The 19615-nt window shown below is 45.5% G+C and overlaps 1 protein-coding gene across 1 annotated transcript; it reads left to right on the top strand.

Moving 5' to 3' along the window:
* Positions 1–148: 148 nt before the first annotated feature.
* GSG1L2 (GSG1 like 2) lies at positions 149–14926 on the top strand (the record flags this gene model as incomplete). The annotated part of the gene is made up of 5 exons (XM_081218622.1): positions 149–443; positions 8486–8533; positions 9560–9712; positions 11461–11572; positions 14668–14926. The coding sequence occupies 5 exons, from the start codon at positions 149–151 to the stop codon at positions 14924–14926; spliced, it is 867 nt and encodes a 288-aa protein (XP_081074748.1).
* Positions 14927–19615: the final 4689 nt, after the last annotated feature.

Raw genomic sequence — 19615 nt, 5'->3', positions numbered from 1 at the left:
GCTACACGCTGGAGAGCACCGGTTTCCCAGGGGGATGTGAGGGAAGATGTAAGAGTGCCAGATGGCGGGCTGAGGAGGGGCAGGTGCCATGACAAGGCAGGGGAGGGGGCCCCATGGCTCATCCTGCCTCTGCACCCCGCATTCGGCCATGGACCGGGCCAGGCGACAGCGGGTGCTGGCCCTCCTCCCCGTCTGCCTGGCCCTCGCCTTCTCCCTCACGGCCGTGGGCAGCAGCTACTGGTGTGAGGGGACCCGGCGGGTGGCAAAGCCACTGTGCCAGGACCATCCGGGGGTGCTGCACTGCATGCACTACAGCAGTGGCAGCAGGGACAACGGGACCCAGGCCGTCCAGTACATTTGGGAGATGGGAGACGACAAGTTCATCTGGCGCAGGTTCCACCTGGGGCTCTGGCAGTCATGCGAGGAGAACCTCGGCAGCACAGGTGAGCACGGCCTGGGGGGCCCGGGGGGACAGGTGCGGGATGGCCACTAGGGTTTGAACCCCAGCTCTGCCGCTGACTACCTGTGTGTCCTCGAGCAAGGCTCTCCATCTCTCTGAGCCTCAGTTTTCTCATCCATAAAACAGGAGCAATAGCTGTACCCATCTCTAGAGTTATCATAAAGATGAAATGACCGAATCCACTAAAACACAGCACCAGATACAGGGTAAGCGTTTATTACACATTAGCTTTTACCATTTCCTAGGGTCATTCAGTCTCTGGTGAATCTCAAGTGGCCCCCCACCCAACCCTAAACTGCATCCCCACACGTTTAAGGGGTCTTGGAACAGAAGGTTTTCTTTGAAAACAAACTCTTATCATCATCGGTGGGAAGGGAATCCCCTGTATGGAGCACATACCAGAAGTAAAACCATGAACAAGTCAGACCTTTATCTCAGGCAAACTTGAAATAACCCAGCAAAGTAAATATTGTTTTCTCAGCTCACAAATGAGGAAACTGAGTTTCAAGCTACATAGCAGCAAGCCCTCCACCACCACCATTACTCAACCCTGATTCGTTGATGTCTTTTGAACTTCAACGGGCTTGACAGGGTGGTGGGGAGGGAAATGGTGAAGGAAGAGGACAGAGAAGAGGGAAGAGAAAGTTATAATTTGGAGGATGTATTTCAGAAAACGGTGTTTTTACCTCGTGAGCAACCGAGGAAGGAGGAATTCGGCAGCCTGGCTGCAAACCCAGCCCCATGCTCGGGGCCAGGATGTTCTTCCCTTCCTGCTGGGAGAACACAGCCCTCAAGGTGAAAAGGAGAGGACCCCCACCCCGCAACATGCCCATCCTGATCTCAGGCTTATTACATTACATCCTTGTACAGTTTTTTGCTTTTCCTGAAGTTTCTAATTGCCTTTTCTTTTCCCATACCCGTAGCATTAGTAGTTTATTCCTGAGGTCTAAGTAAAAGGCAACAAGCAGGAACCCTCTAAGATGCTGTGTGCCCCTCCCCATCACTGCCCCCGTGGTCACTGCAGAGGGGCAGTGCCAAGCCTTGCCCTCCCATGTATACAGGCCAGTGCCTGTGGTCTTTGCTCTAAGTGTGGTGAGGACACTGCAGCAGTACAAGGAGCTAAGGCTACTGGAGGGGCTTTCCCCACCTCTCTCCTCTGGGAAGTGCACTCTCTTCCTGTCAGTCCACTCTCTCTACCCTCATGGACAGACACAGGAGGCTCATGACCCTGCATCCTGAAGGGTCCTCAAGATAGTCTCAGGTTTGTGCTTTGGAAAATACAATCATCATACCCCTAGGCAAACTGCTTGAGAATTACCATTCCCTTTCCAAGTCCCCATCTGAGGGTCGCCTATTTCTATTTCCACAGCTGCATATAAAGCATCACACCAGCTATCAAATGGTGCACATCACAATCACCCAGGGAGTTTGTAAAAATCCAGATACCCAGCCCTGGAGTTTCTGATTCAGCAGGTCTGGGATGGGGTCTATAAACCTGCATTCCTTTAAAAAAAAATATTTAACCAAGGCTTACTACACACACACCCGTCTTCTCACGGGTCACACGACTGAAAGGTTTTTCGTATATGATCAGGAAGACGTGCTGAATTCTAAGGAGGGTTGATGTTTTCAGTGATTCATGGACAAAGCCAAGGAAAAGTAAAGAATGTATTTCTTGACGCTTTTCTGATTTATGTTTATCTTATATACTTGATGTCAAACCAGAAGGAGGCTTTACCAAGGGCTTCGCTGGGTTTCCTCAAAGATTACTCCACAGAGGTGTCTTTTAAGGTACTCTTTGTAAAATTAAATACAATGTTTTGATAGTCAAACAAATTTGGAAAATGTCATAGATTAACTTTCCTTCTTGGAAATTCACAATGCACATTAGCACATTAAAATCTCAATAAAGAAACCTGTTTATTCTTACATATCCCAGTGTTTCCTAAAATTAGTTGAACTAGTAAAAAATATGTCTGTGTAGAATAAGGATTAATATCCTGTGAGACTAGTGTTCAGTGGAACACTCTTTGGAAAAGGCTGATCTAGAACATCAGACTCAGTTCACAGATGGGAAAACTGAGTTCTAGAGGTAGACGGGCCCCACTGAGGATTGTATAGCTAGATTCTGATAGAGCTACACATGCAACTCAAACTTCTTAACCCTGAGCCCAGACTTTCCCTACAGACCCACAATACGCAAAACTTAACTGAAGGGCAATGGTCTTATAATTGTCAATGAATAAGTTTGCGTCCATCAATCTAAAGATAATACTCCACTCACACTTTTATATATTTGGGGGTTTTTTCTTTTTTTTTTTAAAGGCAGACTGCCACGTGCAGTGCCTCATTTGGATGTGTCTGGAGTCTTGGAAGCTTGACGACCCTACGTTCTCCTACAAATGGACCTTGAGAGCTTGTTTGGAGGTTCTAGCAGGGGAGCGCAGCTACTCGTATACCCTTGACCAAAGAACGGTCCTCCTCTATTGGGGAAGGTCGTCCTCTTCAACAGAGTGTGCAGCTTCGGGAGGGACACACGTGGAGCGGTGAGGGAGGAAGGGGACACCCGCCTAGCCAGCCAGATCAGCCGAATCAACCCTGGAGATCAAAGGGGTGACAGATGTTGCAGCCAGATCGCCCTCACATCCTACATATTTCTTAATATAATAAGGTCGTGCAGGTAAACTGAGGTCTTTAAATATTGTCATCACTTTATTAAGAAGGAAGAAAGGAGGACATTGTCCTCAGAACACTTTCTCCCCACCCCCGGAAACGTGATCACTGTGCTACAAGATGCCCCTAAAACAAAAAAAGTTAGAATTAAATTTTTACTAGATAATAACTAAAATAGTAGCAAACGTATAAGGAAATAAAGCAAAAGGGCTACATTAGGTTGCAAATAAATGCCTACAGAAGGTGGTAAGGGCTAGCGGGGAATGCCAGTGACCTTGAAGCCTCAGCCTTAGCTGAAGGGGGCACGTCTTGTTCAGCTCAGCCTTACGGGCTTGTGGGCTTATAAGCTCAATGTCATCAGTTCCTCTGGTTGTTCAAGGGAAGCAAGCTCTCTGGCTTTCCATGTGAAAACACATTGCCCAGGCCCAAGAAAGCACGGCTGCAGCAGACCGCAGCCTGGGGCCCCCTCGGGGAGATTACTCCGTACAAACATCTGCTATTTAGTCTAATTTAGGCACCACTTGTGCCTGGGAGACTTGGGGGCAAAACAAAGGAAAAGACTGCAACTGGAGGTGGATGGAAGGCACCCACCCGGGACTTTAGAGAGAGGGTCAGGAGAGGTGAGGGGGGCTGAGTAGATCTGGCCGTAAGGACTCCAGCCTGGGGAGGATGCTCCTTGGCCCTGAACAAGCGCAGGAGAGGAGCCTCGGGCTGTCCGGCCACCCCCAGCTCTGCTGCCCCCTGAGGCTTCCTGGATATTTTCCTTCTGAATCAGCTCCATCTCCATCCCCCTAAAAGCTGACCCTCCCGGGATCCCCTACCTGGAGTGCTGTTTCAGGTCATCCTCTGTTACGTCACACCGAATAGCTCTGCATCTTCTTCCTAATGCCTTTAAAGAGAGACAGCACCTCCGAAATGAAGATTTAAAACAAACACTCCTGAGCTTCCCTGGTGGTGCAGTGGTTGAGAGTCCGCCTGCCGATGCAGGGGACACGGGTTCGTGCCCCCGTCCGGGAAGATCCCACATGCCGCGGAGCGGCTGGGCCCGTGAGCCATGGCCGCTGAGCCTGCGCGTCCGGAGCCTGTGCTCCGCAAGGGGAGAGGCCACAACAGTGAGAGGCCCGCATACCGCAAAAAAAAAAAAACAAAAAACAAAAAACACTCCTGGTTGGGGCAGCGCTTCGACTAAATGTTCTTTTTCTTGGACGAATGAATTAGTCAACAAAATGTGTTGATTTCCAATACTATGCTGTTCTGCTAAACTCAGAAAGTTCAAGGACAGAGGGACCTGGGCACCCCATAGTGGGCGGGGGCTTGGGGAGAACAGCAGACAGGTTTCCAGAGTCTGTCCCCAGGACTACGACACCGTTTCCTAGGCTGGCTGGCTGTACGGCTTGGCTGGTAAACTTCTGTCGAGCTATGTAACACCTGCCTGTCTGGCTTTGTGGGATTTATAAAGATTTTTCCTTTTAATCCTGCTGGGCTTATTCAAAAGGAACATCATTTCTGAGGATTCATATTAATCAAGGGGTCACTGTGGTCTGACCCTTCGCCCAGGCTAAACTCACCCTCCTAAGCTATTGGGAATTGTCTTAATCTCCTTCGCCGGCCTCCATTTTCCCTTTGCCCTGCCCCTGGCTCTGTACCGGGCCTCCTCTTTACTCCTGTTGAGATAAGGCAGCCCTCTTCAGAAGACAAGATAGACCCTTAGGCCTCCGTGCATTAAGTATAAAGACAGCAGGTGGTGATGTTGAAAAAGGCACTGGGTCCCGGGTGAGAAAATCCAGTTTCAACTCCTGATTCTACCAACCTGTTTGAGCCTGGCCTCCAAATCTGTAAACTATGGATATCTGTACTTGCCTTTATCAATAATTAAACACACCAAAAAGTGGAAGGCTGTTCTCAAAATACTTTCATAACTTTCTCATTGGAGGACTTTGATAATACCCATTTTGCAGATGAAGAAAGCAAGGCACAGAGAAGTCAAGGAACTTCCTGATTCCTGACTGGGGCGGAACTGGCGTAGAAGCCAGTCCTGTTGGATTTAAATGCCACATTCTGTCCATGATGTCCATCTGCTACTCTCACTCCCAGCCTGGCTCACAGGGTTCTAGTGAGAAACTGATGAGATGATGTGAAAAAAGGACCCCCATCAGCCCCAAAGTGCCTTGCAAGAGAGCAGGTGTGAGTGTTGAGATTTCCCCAAGGCTGTGACCTCCCTAGTAGAACTGGGGCGACCAGGACGAATGTTGAGCTACCATGGCCATAACACTGCTGTCAACCAAAAAAAAAAAAAGCACAACCTAAAAGCTGAGAATTATGTTTTATCTGGGGCATTACTGAGGACTTAAGCCTGGGAGACAGCCTCTCAGATGGCTCTGAGGGACCATTCCAAGGAGGTAAGGGGGGAGCCAGGATATATAGGAGTTTTTGCAAAAAAACAGGTAATCAAACATTAAAAGATTACTGCTAATTAAAGTAAAACCAGGCATCTCAAGAAAATGAATGCAGCACTTTTCTATGTATGGGAAGATGCAAGAGTCTGGGCTTAATGAAATTCTTCCTTTGATGTGCATCTTCACTATCTAGGGCCAGTGACCCGGTTTTCCGCAACATCCTTTGCTGACTGATACGGCAGCTGACATTCTTTGTCCACACCACTGCTGCCACCAGAAGCAGAGAATCAACCAGGAAAAACGTCCCACGGCACAATCCAAAATGGACTTAATTAGAAGGCTGCAGAGGCCACTGTGGCTGTAGATTGGCAGAGAGCTCCCTGATTCTGTTGCTCTTGGTCCCAGGCGGTGTAAATACGCTCCTTTGGGCCACTTGTTGTGGACAGGTAGGTGGCAGATGAATCCCTGCTTCCGAATCAAGCCAGAGAGTATCCCAGCAGGGCAGCTCAGCCAAATGGCGGTATCATAAACCCAAACTTTATTTCTCTTCCTCCTATAGCCCAGCAGAGGGGCAACGCAGAAGCATGAAGGAATGAGGCCCCAGGGTACTTGGAGGTCGAGCGTGGCCAATCTCAAGGGTTATGGCCTTTGGGCATCTGTACCTTCCAAAGCATGCACCTGGCCATACATAGCGTCCTTGATGAAGCAGAAGGTGAATGCTGGCTTGCGCTAAGGAAGCAAAAAAAGGGTTCTGCATTGGGAAGTCAGCTTGCTGGAGAGAGGACATGAAAGAAGAGAGATTTAGATGTGAGGCTGGAGGAATGGGGGGAGGCTGTATGAGTTCTTGAATAGGAAAGTGATCTGGAATTTTCTCTTCTATAAGAGAAAATATATTTTCTAAAGTCCAAAGATTCTCCTCAACGTGACTTCTCTTCCTGAAAACTTCCAGAAAAGTTGGCTGACGTGATCTTTGCCCTCAAGGTGCTTACAGTCTAGTAATAAATAATGATTTATGCTAACTATATGCAAAAAGGCCCCATTAGAACTCATTTTTTAAATTTATTTATTTATTTATTTATTTTGGCTGCGTTGGGTCTTCGTTGCTGCATGCGGGCTTTCTCTAGTTGCAGTGAGCGGGGGCTACTCTTCCCGATGCGGTGCAAGGGCTTCTCATGGGGGTGGCTTCTCTTGTTGAGGAGCACGGGCTCTAGGCACGCAGGCTTCAGTAGTTGTGGCATGAGGGCTCAGTAGCTGTGGCTCGTGGGCTCTAGAGCACAGGGTCAGTAGTTGTGGTACACGGGCTTAGTTGCTCCGCAGCATGTAGGATCTTCCCAGACCAGGGCTCGAACCTGTGTCCCCTGCATTGGCAGGCAGATTCTTAACCACTGAGCCACCAGGGAAGCCCCAGAACTCATTTTATTCCATTAAGGTTTAGGTGCACAGTAACAAGGAGAGCAGCCTTCCTACCTAGTATCTCATTTAATCTTCAAAGCAAGGCTAGTGTGGGGACTGTTGAACAGATTTTAGAAATAGGAAAGCCATTCCTTTGAAGAGTTAATGATCTATGCCCCTAACTTCACCTCTTTTAGCTCCGACCAGCCCACACTGGGAAGAGCAGGATGCATCTCTGCTACAGCCGGCTGGGCTGCATTAAATCAGCGACATGGCTGGACCGCACAGGCGGGGCCCCTGCAAGCCCAGTTCTAATGCTGAAAATGCCTCTACCTGTGTCTTCTTTACCATTCTTTCCTCTCAGATGTCCTTGGACCCACTCCTCCTAACTGTGCAGAGAAGACTCAGGCAATTTCCCAGGCTCCTCCCACTCTGCCATCCACGATTCATTTGGGGGCTGAAGTATGGAGAAATTGGCACACCCACCTGGGACAGGATCCCAGAAGGTGATTTGCTGTGGCCTCAATCATCCATCTGTCACTCACCCCCAAACCAGAATTTGGTGACATCCGTCCACTCAGTATATATTTAAGGACTTAGCTCCTTCAAAGGGACTACGCATCAAAAGTAGCAACGCAAGGTTTTCTAGCCAATCTGTGCAATATGACAGATGATACAGGCAAAGGACAACCCCCAGAGCACAGAATAAGTCTGGTGGTGGGTTCTGCCCCGTACCTGGTACACAATCTGTGCAACGTGACAGATGATACAGGCAAAGCACACTCCCCAGAGCACAGAATAAGTCTGGTGGTGGGTTCTGCCCTGTACCTGGTACACACATAATAACTGCTTCCTTTCCTTTCCCTTCCAGAAAGCAAAATGGAGTACGAGTAATTGGCTCACTCGGTAGCAGAGATAGTTCTGATGTCTGCTCTAATTCATTTTTTTAAATGATTACAAACATTGTCACTTTCCCTCTACCCAGAAAGAAATTATTTGCGACTCACATCACCATGGGTGCTGTTTGGGAACTCAAGTACCCCTGGTCTAAGGCTTGCAGCAACAGTCCAGATGGGCTAAGTTATGCTATAATAACAGACAACCCCCAAGTCCCAGCAGTTTAAGCCAACAAATTCATTTCTAGCTCTTGCTATTTGTACTTTTCAGGTCTGCAAGCAGTGTCTCCTCACTGGAGCCACTCAGGGATCTAGGCAGACAGAGACTCCATCTGGACTTGTGCTTCTGTGATCACGGAACCAAGAAGATAAGAACCTTTAGACGACAAAACACTGGCTCTTAAAGCTTCTGACCAGAAGTGACCTCCGCCCCCCATTTCCACTCCCAATTCTTGGCCAAAGAAAGGCACATGGCCTAGCCTGGATTCACTGGAGCAGGACTGTATCATGATCCCCCAGGGAGGGGCACCACCTGTTGGGGGGCAATAAAGCCACACTCCCCAATCCTTGTTCAAAGCGACCTGGATACACTCAAGGGATCTAGAAACACAGTTTCCCCTAATAGTCAAGGTTCACCCTACTCGGGCTCTGTCCTCTTTTTCTTCTAGGTGAAAAGTGCAGGAGTTTCCAGAGTCTAATACCAGCTGAAGAACAAGGTAAATACCTTCCTCACGTTCTGTCCACCAGCCCTCCTCGCACTTTGGACAATTTCTATGGTTTTGGTTGGGTTGGGGGAAAAGAGGAAAGAGTTATGGTTTTTCTATGAAGTCAAGTCCAAAAGCCAGAGCCACTGGTTCTTTTCATGTGCCCTGTAGTCAGTAATGCTAGAAAATGTTAAACCACCGACTTTGCGGAGGAGAGGGGAAGCCCTGATCAGTAGCGTTTGCAACTTTCCAGCGTGTAAATGCTCCCACCATGGCCGACTTCAAGCTATCAATGTGAGGTGACCACAGAACAGGAAAAAGATGAGTCTAGCTCATCGCTTCCTATAGCGTTTTTTCTTCTCTATAACACTCATCAAATTTGTACTTACTTTCTTAGTATGTTTTCCCAGCTGGAACATAGCTTTTGTGATGGCATGGACCACATCTGTCTCATTCATTGCTGTGTCTACACAGTACCTAACTAGCTTATAGGAGGCCTTTTGCAAATAATAGTTCCTCTCCCTGCCCCCTTTATTCACTCCCTTCCACATCCAACCCAGTTTCTTGAAGCTGCAGATGAGGTCCCACCCCAAGGGTAAATCATAGGCTCACACAGAAACAAATGAGATTTTGGTATCTCAAATCAGGGCTCTTCAATGCTCAGATTCCTTTGCCCACCCTGGTTAAGTGGATCCTCTCCTTAAAAAGACAAAGATAATGTCTTCTGGTGGAATCAAAATAACACTTTAACTTTTGAACTAGGCCATGGGACTTCCAGTATCCCTCAGGTCCCCACATCAGAATTTTGCTTAGTGCTTTTTCCCTTCCAGCTAATGACAATCTTTACAAACTTCTGTTTCAAGCCCCAGGACCCCCCTTTCATTGTCAGCTTTCCAAGACTCTGCAGAGGTATCTGTGGTTTTTCACCCCGCGGTGCTGGTTTTGTTATTTTTTGTTTTAGAAGTGAACTAAATCAAAGGACTAAATATCCTAGTACTTCTAAGTTCCCAGCGTCTCTGTCATCCTTACATTTTGCAGGTGTTTTGTGGCTGTGCATTGGGGCTGAGGTCCTGAATATCCTTCTGACATTGACAAGTGCCATTCTCCTGGGCTCCAGAGTGAGTTATCACAGCTCTGGATTCCACTGGCTCAAGGTGGATGCCTCTGTAGCCATCCTCATGGTGCTTGCAGGTACTTTCCCCAACAGCATCATCAGAACAGGCAAATTCCCCACAGCCTGCCCCAGAGGGAACTGGCAAAGCTCCAGGCTGGCTCTTCCTGTCGCTAGCCCATTCAGCAGGACACCTGGTCCACAGGAGAAGCTACTGAATTAATCCCATTGGTGGAAGCAATGGGTGACTGATGAAACAAAAGGGGGATAGGCACAAATGGAGAATAAAATTTATCAGTATGTCTTTGTCACAACCCTGGGAAGGGGGTCCACTGGCTCTGAGAACAGAGATTGCTTTGTTTAGTACAGTGGTTAAGCATGAGTCTGTGGAGAAATCCTCCCTGCGTTCAGATCTCTCCTACTTAATGGCTGTGTGACCCTGGGCAAGTGGCTTAACTTCTCCAAGCTAGCGACCTCAAAAGGCTATGGTGAAGACTAAATAAGAATGCACCTAGTATATAGTAAGTACTAAAAAAAATGGTAGCTTGTTAAAAATTATTATCCAAGTTTGGGGTCAATATCCCATATGAATAAAGAACTCCTCTTTTTGGTCTTACTTCTGTGCTCTCCAAGCAACTTTTAGAGCAACTTAATTTGGTCCCCTAAGTAGGCCTTTCCACCCAGGAAAGAACCCTGAACAAATAACTTCCTTCATTTCTCTGGCGGGATACATAAAACACTGTTAACTTCATAGTGTATCAGCCCAGTTTGTAGATCACTTCTGTGTTTGTATAACGCATCTCTCCCAAGTCTTATCATTAGTGAAAAAGATGATAGAATCCAATTTCTGGATCTTCATAGGAAAGAGTCTTGGAGATTTCTCCCCAGGTCCTAGCATCCTCCAAATCACCCAATCATGAGTACGCTTCTTTCTGGATATCTCTTTAGTTTCATCTGTGTGCATGTGACCTCAGGTGGAATGTTTAAGGATTTATAACTGCAGATACATCATAAGGACTTATAAATAACTGGCCCCACCAGTTAAAACTAGTTTCTATTTGGACCACTGAAGATGATCCCCAGTTGGTCACTGCCTGCCATACATTTATTAAATAAAAACATAGATGTAATGGGAGTCCCTGAAAAAGAAAGACAAAACAATAAGACAACTAATATTTAAAAGCAAAATTCAAGGAAATTTTCTGGACCAAAGACCAAAATCTGTATATAGAAAACTCCTTCCAAATACCTGAAAAAATTACACAGTACATTCAAGTCCTAGACATATCCCACTAAAACTGTTAAAGGAAAAAAAATCCTCTGGATCTCCAGGCAAAAAGATCAATTCACCTACAAAGGACAGAAAACCACATTGGCAACTGACTTCGGTTCCCACTAATTATTTGCCATGTTAAGTCTACTATGGCCAGAATATATTCAGATTCTTATGCAAAGTTTTTATGTGTTAGCAAACAATCCACATTCTAAAGAATAACGTGAAAGAACTTAGTAAAGTATGGCTTAGGGCCAAATGTAGCTCAAGGACCTCCCCTATGTGCTGGGAAAGAGAGGATAGAAAATTGATGCCTCTGAGCAGAGTGACACAGGGACATGATAAAATAGAAAGATGTGGTCTTGGGAGGGATGACATGGCAAAGGAGCCTATACCACTGCGTAGATCAGGGACTCTAAGAAATTAGTGTACATGTAAAACATGAAGGCTGCTTGGAAGGGCTCAAGGAGGAGGCTAGTGGGCTCTGGACATCCAACTCATGTACCGTAGAGAAACTACATTCTTCACTGTGGCTCACAAGCTTTCCTTGTGCAGGGGTCCTAGCCATGGTGGCCCACATGATGTACACAACCATTTTTCAAATCACTGTGAACATTGGACCGGAAGATTGGAAGCCTCAGACGTGGGACTATGGCTGGTCATCCTGGTGAGTTGCTGGCCATGGTGCTCCAGCCCCGAAGGACCAGCAGGGAGGCACACAGGTTTTGTAGGACCACTGACCTTGGTCATGGTTCTGCCACCTGCTACTCTTGGATTAGTTTCGTAATCTTTCTGTAGCCCAGTTTCCTCATCTGTAAAATGATGATACCTGTCTCAGTTGTGCTTATGGGAATATAAAGAGGTTATGTTTATAAAATTCTTGGCACAGAGTAAAGTGCTCAAGAAATAGAGATAGTGCTGTTACTTTCTTAAACACAGCTTCAGGGGAAAAGTCCTGCTATAATTCCTAATAAATACTTCAATGAGGAGAGACCCAGCCCCTGATTCTATTGGAAAGACAGGCCATGACATAGAAGTTCTAGCTCTACTAGAAAGACTCGACCATGTCACACAAGACCACAGGGGTTCTCTTTGATGTGGACCTCCGAATCCTGGCTGCATCTTAAAATATACATATACATATACTTACATTTTCCTCCTCTATAACAACCTCTCGTGTTACTTTCTCTTTGTAAAACAAGTGGCATGTTCAGGGCTCACTCCCTCATCCTACTATACCAGGGTTTGGCAAACACGTCTATGTTACGACTATCCATAAACTTCACGATGTATTAGATTTTGAACTCTTCTTCATCTTCAAAATCTGAAGAAGTTAATTTTTACAAATGTTTCTCTTTACACCATTTTCTCCACTTGTTTGTCACTTTAGCTGTCTCCCTCTGAGCAGGTGCCATTGGTCCTGAGGTGACCTCACCAGCGCTGCACACAGTCAGGAGTACAGCTGCTCTAGAGCTGAGAGGGATGTCAGGTGGGTCAGGATCTGTGGCCAATTTATATTGAGGTCCTACTGCTGTGGATGTAAGCAAATCCCAAACATCACAGGAGTTCGAAAAATGGTCTGTTTCCAATATCATTTTGTTTCCTATTGCTTTCAATATCTTAATTTTCAATAAAAGAAATACATACACCTAGTTTTTAAAAATCAAATGGTACAAAACGTAACAATCTCTCAGTCCCATCTCTCCCTGATCTACTCTTCCAACCCCCCAAAACCCTCTGTCTTCCTGCTCCGCTCTGGAATGGAGCTGTCGAGTGGAGATTTCCCTTTGCTAGTCCCTTGTTTCCTTGTGTCCTAGGTCCTGTATCATTATCCTAGTTAGTTTACATCCACTTTTTTGTGGGAGCACATTCTCCAGTAGTTGTTTTTTGTTTTTTGTTTGTTTGTTTGTTTTGCGGTACACGGGCCTCTCACTGTTGTGGCCTCTCCCGTTGCGGAGCACAGGCTCTGGACGCGCAGGCCCAGCGGCCATGGCTCACAGGCCCAGCCGCTCTGCGGCATGTGGGATCTTCCTGGACCGGGGCACGAACCCGTGTCCCCTGGATCGGCAGGCGGACTCTCAACCACTGTGCCACCAGGGAAGCCCCCTCCAGTAGCTTTTGAAGAAAGGGTTCAATGAGAGATAAATTATTTTATTCCTTGCATGTCTGGAAATGTATTTTTTCAATGTTCCATCTTGATTGATGGTTTGGTGGCATGTAAAATTCTGTGTTGAAAGTCATTCTCCCTTAGAATTTTGAAGATGTCTCTGTTTCCTTCTAGAATGTATTGTTTCCATCAAGAGTCCAATACCATTCTGATTCATGTTCTATTACAGGTAATCTATTGTTTTCTACTCTTTATTTCTGGAGTTCTGAAATGTCATGATAAGGTACCTTGAAGGGGATCTTCTTTCCTTCACATTCATTCTTCTTTCATGTGCTTGGTGAGCCCTTAAATTTGAATATTCACGTCCTAGAATTCTGAGAATTTTTCTTGTATTATGTCTTTGATTTTTCCATGCCTCAGTCTTCTGCTCTCCTTTCAGAGAATTTTTATGAGTTAGATATCGGGTCTATTGGATTAATTATCTAGATGTTGTTGCACCCCTTATATTTTCTATCTCTTTCTCTTTTTGGTATTTCTGAACATTTTCTTTCTATTTGTCTCCAAGTTTTCTATTGAATTCTTATTTTGAACCTTATTTGACTTACCAAGATCTTCCTTGTTTTCCAGTTGTTCCTTTTTCATATACCCTGATATCACTTTATTGATGCAATATCTTCTCATATTTCTCTGAGGACATTAATCAGAGTTTTCTTTTTGTTGCTGTTTTCTTCTGTTCCTTGTGTTATCTTTTTCCTTCAGATTCCTTTCTTTCTTTTTTGGGGGGTGGGATTTGGGGTTTTTTTGGCCGTGCCCCATGGCATGTGGGATCTTAGTTCCCCAGCCAGGGATCGAACCCCGTGCCCCCTGCATTGGAAGCATGGAGTGTTAACCCCTGGACCACCAGGGAAGTCCCCAGATTCCTTTCTTTTCTGTTTGTTGTTGGGCCTTTCTCCTAGATCTTGGTATCCTTGATTGTCAAGTCATATTTAAGGATGATTGGAAACCCTGGAGTGGGGTTGGAACTTAATAACTGGTAGGGTTTTTGTAGCTGATTGGATATGGAGCCATTTATTTTACCTGGGAATTCCACCCCATGAAAACATACACACACGTCAGTTTGTAGAGGTTCTTTCTCAGCAGCCACTCTTCTGGGTTCTGTGAAAGATGAAAAGTGTAGACTATCGACTCAGAATGCAATAGGCTTCCAGAGGATAGGGATATAAAAATAACCATGCCCAGTGCCAGTGTCCTGGGTTAGAGACAACAACAAAAAGTAATGCATGTTAGCAGATACTGTGCTGAGTACTTCCCATGCCCATGTGAATTCCTCACAACCAACTGGTGTGCAGCATTGCTATCATTCCAGTTTTGCAGATGAGGAAACTGATCCAGAAAGATGAAGTCACCACTTCAAGGTCACACAGTTAATAAGAGATGGGTACAAACCCACAGTGCAAACTCAGCACAATGACTCCAGAATCTGTTCTCTTAACCATCAGCACGTTGCCTACAACAACACATTGGCTGTTCTCTGAGATCTGTGCTGCAAAACCCAGGTCCAAATTGGGTAGAACCAGCAGCTAATGTTCCACCCCAGCAGGAAGCCCTGGAATCATAGCCCTACACCCTTTCCTAACTGTGCCTTTTGTTGACAGCCTCGCATGGGGTTCTTTTGCCCTGTGCATGGTTGCATCAGTCACGGCCACGAGCAGATACACGGCAGCCCGCGTGGAACTGGCAGAGAAGCGAAGTGTACGGAAGGGCAGTCAGCTCTCTCAACACAACTTCCAGGAACCCAAGTCTTCAGAAAGTGTTTGGGAAACAGAAGCTGCTCCCAGCCCCGCTGGGTGTGCCCTGGTCAATATATCTGAGCACCTGCCATCAGATGCCAAAGGCAAGGTGTCCACGTGCTAGCCAGGGTTCATGGCTGCCAGACCTGCACAGGCAGACAAGCCAGGCACTTATGTCCACAATGAACATCTTTGGAGTGGGCTTCACAAAGCTGTGGTCCAAGTAAACCTTCCACCTTCCATCTTACCCTTCACTAAACACCTTTGGCTTCAGTTTCTGATTCCTGTTAAAATGTCAGTATCTTTAAGTGACATAATATTTATAGACTATATCAACCATTGATACTCTAGTATAAATGAGCATCTCACGCTTTCCTGACAGTATAATAAGGGTGACAAAAAAAAAAAGGGGGGAGCATGTGTGTGCTAAGAGTAAGAGAAGCTGAAGAAAAGGGAAAACAGGCTTTGACTACAAAGGATGTAAATTTGTTGCCCACACAGTTTTGTTGATAGAAGAGTCCAGAAAGTTTTTTCCTTAACTGACACACACAAATTGATAGTGTGACTATCCCATATTTTCTTTTTTGCTTTAATCCAGAATAAATGAATTTAAAATTAGTTTTGTGTTATTTTTAAAACATATTTTCTTCTAAACTTTCTAATTTCCACCTTCAGGAAAATCAGTTTGGAAGGATAATCAAATGATAAAACAAAATGAGAACGGTTGAATGGAATGACATCTTGTCACAGTTAAGTGGAACAAATATTTGAATTGGTGTGCTTAAATTAAATTGCCAGGCACTTCTGCTTCTAAAAATAAACATTGCAAAACATGCAAGTCTCGTGTGAAACAGTGGTGTGCTGCATGTTTCCTAACTTGTTCAGTTACAATTTTATATAAATTTATCTTGTACTTTAAACTAACATGTTATTGATGCCACAGGTTGTTAGACACATAATTTGGGTTATTGAAAAAAAAAAGGACTGTCATATTCTAACAACCCTAAATGCATCCTAGCTTAGACTCATTTTTCAAAACTGTATTTATGTTTAGTGAATATATCATTTCTGAAAAAAAACCCTGAATGTTTCAAATAAAATCACTCAATCTGCTTATGCTGAACTGTAACATTTATATTGTCATAGAATAAGGGACAGTTCAGCTAATTTCTTCATGTTTGGGGCTTCAGTTGAGTACCTGCCTAATGAATGATGGTCCCATGGAATTTTGTGTTTTGTTCAATCACGCATATCTGAAGTGATATTAAACGAATTTTCACTGGAATGAGCCCAATGCAGAGAAGTTGTGCTGAGATCCTCTGGAGCAGAAGGGTTTGTACACAATGACCCTTGCCCTCCACAGTGTACATGTTCTGTTATATGATTTGTCACCCCTGGGTGTCTATGGAGGTAAATCCTGTGTCGCTGATGTCTGGGGCTGGGGGAGTCAGTGATCAACTAGACCCCGGGCAGGGCAGGAGGCGCTTGGTTCCCGAAGCTCAGGTCAAAACCGATTCTTTGCTACATTCTAAGTTTCCAAGGCCCTCTGCTTCCTTTTATAGATATATTTTTTTAACATCTTTATTGGAGTATAATTGCTTTACAGTGGTGTGTTAGTTTCTGCTTTATAACAAAGTGAATCAGCTATACATATATATATATCCCCATATCTCCCTTTATATTTTTTGTGTTGATTTTATTCAAGTACAACATATATACAGAAAAGTACCCAAACCCTAAGTGTGCAGCTTAAGGAACTTTTAGACAACGAACACAGCTGTGTAACCATCCCTCAGTTCAAGGTGTCTCATTTCCATCTATCTTTGCTCTTATAAAACAAATTCGGGTGGATTTTAATTCCTCCGTATATTGAAATAATCGGTTTACAGGTCTGTTCCCCTCTTATGAATTATAAATTATTTCTTTGCAACATGAACTGTCCTCTGTACATTCCAGCATCTAAAACAATCGCTGGCAAATAGAACCCCCAACACACATATGTGTATATGTATGTGTATACATACACATGTATGTTTATACAAGTATGTACACACACATTACCTGACTTTGCCCTGGCATCCTTCACCTCTGAATCCTGTCCAGAATCCTAAGGAACGGGTCTTGATATGCATTAAGGAAAGGCAACAAAGAAAACCAACACAGACTAGGAAAAAATTGTCAGAAAGAAGAGAGAAACCGAAACCATCAGGCACAGCAATGGAACAGACCCATTCTGGGTGTTGTCCACACGTCACCTCTTATATTCTAACTCTACACTGTGGTGCAGCGAGGAAGATAATAGCATTAGTATCCTCATTTCCAGATGATGGCCATGACATTCAGAAGGGTTACGTGTGTGCCTGAGGCTGCACACAAGTCAGAAGCAGAACTGAGGTTCAGACTCAGGGCTGTCCAACTTCAAGCCCATCATGCTGCCTTTCTGGAGGCGTAGTGGGAGCAAAATTTTTTTCTCCCCTTCTCCCTCCCTAAGTGAGGCTGTCAAAGGGCAGGGCGCTGGGGCATTTTATGGAGGAGTAAAAGGGTTGTAAACGCTGTGATGTAGCCATGGAGGGAACACTCTTCTCTGATTCACAGATGGATTAGGGCGAGTGCAAGCTACACTCGGCTTGAAACTAGACGTGGTTCCAAGTGTGGCTTCTACTTGGAACCGAGGAGACTGAAGAGGCCCCAGAGGTGAAGGTAGGCTGGGACTAGCTCTGATCTAGACTGTGACTTTCACATACCAGGTTTCCCAGAATGGTCCCCGACCCCATAAATGCATTCATGCTGGTCTTAGTTCTCAATTCTTGGACTAGAAAATACCATGATTTCAGGTGAAGGTTCAGGCATCTTTCTTAAGTGGGGCAGTAAAGTAGACAGGGATTTGGAGCAAGAATCTCTTTGTAGACTAAAGATTGTGTTTGGGTTGGAATAGTCCTTGTCTGTGGCAATTAAGTTGAAAGAAAAGGAAACTCCGACCACCCTTAGTGGATATGAGTTTTTGCAGGTACAACTGAAGCTCCCGTGAGAACTTTGAGTCCAAACTTAATTCTGCTCCAGAGAACCCATGCCCCGTCCTGCCTCTTCCTCATTACTAGGGCCATGGGGCAAAGTTGAAGCTGCCTGACATTATTCAACGAAGCTCTGAGGATCTTGTGGGCTGGTGGCTTCAAGCATCTTCCGGATTTGGCGAGGCCGTCGTCCAAGATCAAGGTGGAGAGAAGGTTGTGCTTTCAAAGTGTCAGATGTATGGAGTTGGGTGGATCATGGACCACCTTGCAGGGTTGCTCATTACAGAACCACTGACAATAAGTTTGAAGGAGAACTGAATCCTCATGGTAACCTTCACACAGACATTCCCGTCAATAGCACCAGTGACTCCACTTTGCTAATACCCTTGAACAACACAGGGGTTAGGGCTGCCAATTTTCTTCTTTTTTAAAAAAAAATTTTATTTATTTATTTTTGGCTGCACTGGGTCTTCGTTGCTGCGCGCAGGCTTTCTCTAGTTGCGGCGAGTGGGGTCTACTCTTCGTTGCAGTGCATGGGCTTCTCATTGCGGTGGCTTCTCTTGTTGCGGAGCATGGGTTCTAGGCGCGCGGGCTTCAGTAGTTGTGGCGCGCAGGCTCAGTAGTTGTGGCTCGTGGGCTCTAGAGCGCAGGCTCAGTAGTTGTGGCGCATGGGCTTAGCTGCTCCGCGGCATGTGGGATCTTCCCGGACCAGGGCTCGAACCCGTGTCCCCTGCATTGGCAGGCAGATTCTTAACCACTGCGCCACCAAGGAAGCCCAGGGCTGCCAATTTTCAGTGGAAAATCCCAACATAATTTCAAAGTTGGCTCTCTGTATGCACGGTTCCACATTCACAGATTCAACTAACTTCGGATCGTGAAGTACTGCAGTATTTATTGAAAATAAGTGGACCTACACAGTTCAAACCCGTGTTGTTCAAGGGTCAACCACATACGTTATCAAAAGTTAGAAAGCAGTCACCTTTAAGGCTGGAAAGAGACGTGATGGGGGGATGTCGGTAATGCTTTGTTTCTTGATCTGGGTGCTGGTTACAGGGATGTGCTCAGTTGGAGATCCAGGAAACTCTACACTTAGGATATATACATACTTCTATATGTATATCATGTGTCATTTAAAAAGTTGGGTGTTTAAAAATGTTCCTGGACATTCTCATTTCCAAGGAAGAAATGCAGTTTCTCTGTCCCCACCTCCAGTGTACTGTTCCTTGCCCTGCCTCCTGGTCCTCACCACACAAAATAGGACATTGTTATGACCTGTCTTCTGGTTTTTGACGGTTTGAGTACTTGAACTGAATTTTGGCTATTTATGTCTCCCATTTCTTCTTCTTCTTTTTTTTTTTTTTTTTGCAGTACGCAGGCCTCTCACTGTTGTGGCCTCTCCCGTTGCAGAGCACAGGCTCCGGACACGCAGGTTCAGTGGCCATGGCTCACGGGCCTAGCCGCTCTGCGTCATGTGGGATCTTCCCGGACCGGGGCACGAACCCATGTCCCCTGCATCGGCAGGCGGACTCTCAACCACTGCGCCACCAGGGAAGCCCTTGTTTTTTTTAATATAGATGATTTACAATATTGCATTAGTTTCAGGTATACAGCACAGTGATTCAGTTATGGGGTTTTGTTTTTTTTTTGCAGATTCTATTTCATTATAGGTTGTTACAAGGTATCGAACATAATGCCCTGTGCTATGCAGTAAATCCTCGTTGCTTATCTATTTTATGTATGGTAGTTTGTATCTGTTAATCTCATACTCCTAATTTGTCCCTTCCCCCCCTCCTTTGGTAATC

Source organism: Mesoplodon bidens (genome assembly GCF_964165515.1).
Source record: "Mesoplodon bidens genome assembly, chromosome: 19".
Taxonomy (NCBI): domain Eukaryota; kingdom Metazoa; phylum Chordata; class Mammalia; order Artiodactyla; family Ziphiidae; genus Mesoplodon; species Mesoplodon bidens.
This window is presented reverse-complemented; position numbering and strand designations above follow the sequence as displayed.